Source organism: Rhea pennata, chromosome 5 (genome assembly GCF_028389875.1).
Source record: "Rhea pennata isolate bPtePen1 chromosome 5, bPtePen1.pri, whole genome shotgun sequence".
NCBI classification, from domain to species: Eukaryota; Metazoa; Chordata; class Aves; order Rheiformes; family Rheidae; genus Rhea; species Rhea pennata.
In genome coordinates, this window is record NC_084667.1 from 37,097,248 (window position 1) to 37,103,247 (window position 6,000).

Consider the following 6,000-nt stretch of genomic DNA (forward strand, 5'->3'; position numbering starts at 1 on the left):
GTGTTTATTCCATGAAAATTAGAGATTATCTTTGTTCTTTTATAGATAAGTCATAACATGATATGAGTGCAATCGTTTGTGGCATTTATTTTGTAAAAAAACCTCTCCTTTTTTGTATAAGAGAAATGATACTGAGTGTCATTTTTTTACATCACTGAGTGATAAATCCTTCATTAAATTACACTCATGACTCTGGGATTACTATATGGAAGTCTGTATTACTCCTTCATATTGACATCACTTTAAATGACAAGAGTATTATGAATCAACTTGAACGCCACGGGATGTTTTTTGATTGTACAGAATATGAAAAAGAATCTCATTACAACATGGCTCCTGTGAAATGCTCATGTGTTTATAAGGCTGTTCATGGCACAGTGTAACTGTTTCTAAGGTTCATTAAAAGCCTCTGGATATTGAAGTACATGCGTGCAAATACATTATACTTTTATTTTTTTGTGATATATGGTATATTTTCATGGTAGCCCAGATGAAGTCAGTCCCAGCTGCACTGAATTCCCTATCCCACATACCATATAAAATTTAGTAAAAGAAGAAAAGACAGTGAACAAGACTGGTACTATGAGAAACGTGGAACATGGTGAGTTGTTTGTTTTCCAGAACAGTTTAATTATTTCTTTGTTTCTCAATTTACTCTTTAACTGAGAAAATATAATTCGATGATATTCAACAAGTAGCTAGCTATTTCTGATTGTAGATTTTTGTTTGCTTCTAAGATGATTCATTGCTGTTCTTTTCATATTCTGGAGACCTCTGCTATGTGTAGAGTCAGTAGCTGATTTTTTTTGGGGGGGGGGGGGGGGGAGAAAAAGCTGCTCTTCTCTTTGAGAAGCAGCATTGCCTGGCTTGGCGGTGATTACACCTGGGAACTGAACATTGGGTGTCAAGACATATTAAACCTCTGCCACGAATCAGTATTAGATTTTGGTGAAACCAATGAGTATTCCATTGCCCTTGCTTTTCTGGAGCTAACAGTATTCAGCTTTCATAGACATCTTTGGATTTTCTTGTCTGAAAGAAAATGCAGTTTTGTAAGTGGGGAGTCATGTGGGACTGTATCATGCTGTTTAAAATCTGCCATGAAAATGTGGGAGCTATTATAAAGGAACGGACTTTGATTTTTCTTATAGATCTTGATCTGTTCAGCGTAAAGAAGATCATCGTAAGAAGATACTGCACTTTCTGATCTCTGACAACCGAACTTCAGACTGAACTTTGTCTCTTTTTTGTTAAATGTGCAGGATTCTCTCATTAAATTAAGTTTAACCTCTTTTAATTTCATTTTATGATTTCTTTTTAACTTTTTTATTTCATCCATATACTTGTACATATTTTTATGGGTAGAAATATGGAAATAATGTTAATGAAAATGTAAATTAAAATTTAATCTGTTCATTGGTGTTCTTCTTTATTAAAATGTACAAATGTTCTGAGTCCTCATGTTGTTAAGTGTTCATTTTAGATTTTGTTTAATCCAGTGAAATGCAATTGTTACTATTAATGTTTGTTACAGTAACATCATAGAAAATTTATTTAATGACTTATTTGACAAGCCTGCTTACAAGAATCATTGATTATTTTTAGATAATTTTCTGAAGGACAGAATGAACTTCTAAAACAGTTCTGAATTAAGAACAAGCTTGTTAGAATTGTTACTGGAGATACAAGAGGAGACAGATACTTTAATTCATGAAATAGATCATCTTAGAAGCAATGATTTAAATGCAGTGTATAGTTCATATCATTTTGTCAAACGAGTTTTGTGTATATTGTGATGTATTCCATATTTTGTATCTTTTTGATTCTGTAAAACATTCAGGAGCATTTCTGTCTCTGGAATTTGAGCTGGTTTTTTTTCAATCAGTGTCTATTTTGCAGGCAAGGAAGATGGAAAATTCTGTAAAAAGGTGGCTGTTAGGATGACTATCCGCAAAAATGACTGCAGAAGTAACACTCCGGTAAGTAAACAGCAATTGGTGTTGGTTTAGGGTAAATCTAATGGCTCACTTTGACCTCAAATGCAGTTATATGCAAGTTAATTTTCATGTAACTGACACTTGCAAAATATGCACTACAGTTGAAACTATTGATGAGTGTGTTTAGTTTTCCATTTGTCTAAGGAGTGTATTTGAATGCCAAGTTAATGAAAAAAAGGAGTCTTGGATCTTGAAGTTTATCTGTAGGCAAAAGCACGAACATGTTATGATATCTGTCGGAAGACAAGGAATAATCTTTGTGTCTACTGAAGTGCTAATGTGAAACAGATGGATTTGCTGTAGGAAGACACCAAGAATGTGTTCCTGGGCAGTAAGGCAGTGTGAGCAGCAGCAAAGGTGCAGACTGAAGACTCATATGAGATGTAGATCACTGAAATTAGTACTGTAGACAGCTGAGGTCATAACATTCAGTGCTCTGGTCAAGTAATGTTGCTATGAATACTTTAAAATTCAAATTTGAAATTAGTTTATGTCTGCTAGTGGCCAAAGCCTGTTGTTATTGAAATGAACAGGAAAGTCATCATTAATCTCAGTAAGATAAAAATTGAAACCTATCTGGGCAACATACTTGAGAGTTTATCATTCAGACACAGTGGGATTTGTGAAGGGGCTAGGATAAATACCCAGCACTTTAGCATTGCGTTGCAGTTGGATTTGCATGCCTAATTTCTTTGGACCTTTTTGAGAATTGCTAACTTTATTTTTATAGCTGATTAAATTTGCTGATTATTCTTCGTGTTTGTTACCAGGTGAACATTGTTTCATGTGATGGAAAGTGTCCGTCTGCAAGCATTTATAACTACAACATCAACACATACGCAAGATTCTGCAAATGCTGCAGGGAGCTTGGGCTACAGAGACGAACTGTGCAATTATATTGCACGAGCAATTCAACCTGGGTCACCTATTCAATTCAAGAACCAACAGACTGTTCTTGCCAGTGGTCTTAAAAGGTGTAAAAGGAAAAAGCCCAGCAAGCCCAGTTATTCCCAGCATAAGATATTTTGAATAGTTTATCCCTAGAAAAAACAATACATAATCCACTGAATTTTATCAGTTCATGTTAAATGATGAAGAAACAGCTGTATTTTTTAGACTTTTCTAAATTTCTAAAGAATTGCTTTGCATCATTTGTTTTGTGAGTTGTCTTCACATTCATTTCACAGGGATTATTTTAAGAGTTCTTGTGATATGTGCCAATTTAAAAGATGGAATGATTACTTTAGAGTCACCTCAAGAAGAAAAATACCTTCTCTTTTATTCTGGAACGTTGACCCAGGTTGACTGTGTCAGGCACCCATCCCTGTTTTGAGCACAGGCTCATCTGGCAGCAGTCTGGTATTTTGAATGTGTTGCAATACTGTAAATACATTCAGTGCCTATTAAGAAAATTTTTGGGGGGAATATGAGGAGAATTTTCAGTTTAAATCATATTCATTTTGCAAAGTAGAGCATTTGTGAGAAATTAAATTACAGATATTTTTATCGGGGAAACATTGGCATTGCTGGTAACTGTATGTAATTTTCCCTGGTAATAATTTCAATTTTTCTAGTGTATTTTACATTGTAGTGAAAAGCATTATGGCCAATATGTAATCTACTTAGATGAATTAGTAGTAGTGGTAAATTTGTCTTTCTTGCAAACAGTATGACATAAACTGAAAATATACAGCTTTAACAAATGAAAACCATTTTACATTCCTTTATATAGAAATACCTTAAATGAAAACATTCATCATATAAAATGCGCCATATTTAAACTGTTTCCTTCGGAGAATGAACTTTGTTTAACACTAATTTTAAACATGTGATATGTCGTTAGAAAAATAGAAAATCAGGATTATGTGTCTATCTGAAAGAGAAGCAGATAAGCTGAAAACATTTGTCACCAGTAGAGTAGAACATAGCTTCCTATGTTAAGAGTGCTGACATCAATGACATCAACATTGTACAATTGTAAGGTTTGGTGTTTTAAAAGCAGTTTTGCTTGTGAACTTGACAAGCAAACATTCTGTTTTAATGAAACTTAATATTTTTTCTCCTCTGAACTAATCTTGCTGTCCTCTTCTTTCCCAACTTACGCCACCGTGATGCAGCAGAATTTCAGTTGGTTTAATTTTGTAGATCAAAACTGTAGGTAGCACATACCCTATACACTTTAGATCCTAAAATATAAAAAATAGATCACAGAATAACTTGTTAAAAAGCTGCTTCTCAGCAGTTAATCCAAAGAAAAATGTGTTGTTAAAGTCATATAAACACTTTTGGTATTAATTTTATATACTGTACATTTCATTCTTACAATATCTAATAAACAACAGGAAGTCTTATTTTGTTACAACTAAATTTGCAATCAGTGTTAAAACAGCTTGCTATCAAGTGATTCAGCACATAGCATTTACTAATTTCTTTTCCAGCCATGCATATTGTTAATTTGGGGGTTTTCTGATATCACTAGTACTAGTGATCTAATATTACATGAAAGAAGGTTTGCAAATGTGTTTTTTAAAAATATCCTCAGAATGGTTTCACTTTCATCCTCAAAAATGCAAAATTCAACTATGTCATTTTATTCAAAGTAAAAATCGGAAATCCTTTTCTTGACAAAGTATAACAGCCTATTTCTGACACTGAGCTAAAAAAAAATAACTTCCTCACCATTTCCTATTCACAGCTTTTCCCTGAACTGTCAGTCAGGATTGTTTGCAATGAGTGTTTTGAATAAGTGTAAAATTTTTGTTATAGTGTAGTTGTTGCGTAATGATTTTTACCTTGCAGTACTTAGAGCTGGGTAAGTTATTTGAGATCTCACTATAATATGTGCTGCCTCTGTCCATTCAGGAGGAGATATTGCTTGTTCAAAGGGAGATAAGAAAGCGTTTGGGAGGAGTGCGTCCTTCCCCAAACCAGGAACTGAGCAGCAGGAAAAGCAAGTACTATTTACAAGACACTGAGCTGTGCTAAATCTTGAACCCAGCTGCTTAAAAATCAGGCTTTTGCTGTTTTAAAAGGTGAGCTTCTACCTCCCGTAATAACCATCTGGCAGATGCCTGGAGGGTAGAAGGTAACAAAAAGAGCTTTTTCTTTTGTTCTCAAGCAACAAGGTACTAGATGTAAAGTGCCAACCACCAAAATGAAGAAAAGAATTAAAACGGGAATTCAGACAGTCTCTATTTTTTCTTGAATGAAGCGGTATTTCCTCCTGTCACCACTAAAGTAACTGACAAAATTTTCATTGCTTACAGCAGCATGAGGCAGTGATTTTGGAAACCATTTGAGATCCAAAATTTCAGTGGTTGCTTGAAGAGCAGGTTAACATTGATCTGTCAAGGCCGTGAGAGTAGCAAGCAGAGTGTGCTGTATCCGTTAGCCCTACCCAAACACTGCCGCTTCTTCCACTTCAGAAGTAAAACAATAAACATTGTGTTAAGACCCTACTTCTGATTTTTTAAACATTGGGCTTATGCTGAGAAAAACTAGAGGAAAGATCCCTCCTGCTTATGGCAGGCAACGGAAGCTGCTTTTACCCCTTCATCAGTGCTAAATCCCTTCGCAGATGCTCAGCCTGTCTGCCTTTGGGCAGTTCAAAGCAATCCCAGCCCTTGCAGCGCGTTTATCTTAACTCTGTGTTTGTACAAAGCAACTCAGCTGGGAGGAAAATCTGGCAGTATTTATACATTCAGGTCTTTGTGTCTCACCAGCTTTGGATTTCATCTGACCCTTTCATACAGGAGGCCCTTGGACTTGTAACAAAACCTGAGTCCAAAACCAACTTTTTTCTTTTTTTGTGCTAAGAAACTTTTGCTTGGTTATGTAGGTGAAATTGGGAAGGTATAGAGCACTACAAACGCACCCTTTGGAATTCAGATGCAAGTGTGCGCGTCTTACCATCACAATGTTACGCGTGGCTTTATTCCTCTAAATACATATACATGCTTTGAGCTAATAAAATAATTCAAGCCTTTATATAATGACAAAAGTT

At 35.1% G+C, this 6,000-nt stretch overlaps 1 protein-coding gene across 1 annotated transcript in view; it reads left to right on the top strand.

Moving 5' to 3' along the window:
* Nucleotides 1-3,030, top strand: part of OTOG (otogelin) — a 108,870-nt gene extending 105,840 nt beyond the window's left edge. Inside the window, exons 54-55 of the mRNA XM_062576447.1 lie at nt 1,900-1,979; nt 2,768-3,030. Of these exons, the coding sequence (XP_062432431.1) occupies nt 1,900-1,979; nt 2,768-2,968 (281 nt within the window). The 3' untranslated portion in view covers nt 2,969-3,030. The remainder of the gene's footprint in view (nt 1-1,899; nt 1,980-2,767) is intronic.
* Nucleotides 3,031-6,000: the final 2,970 nt, after the last annotated feature.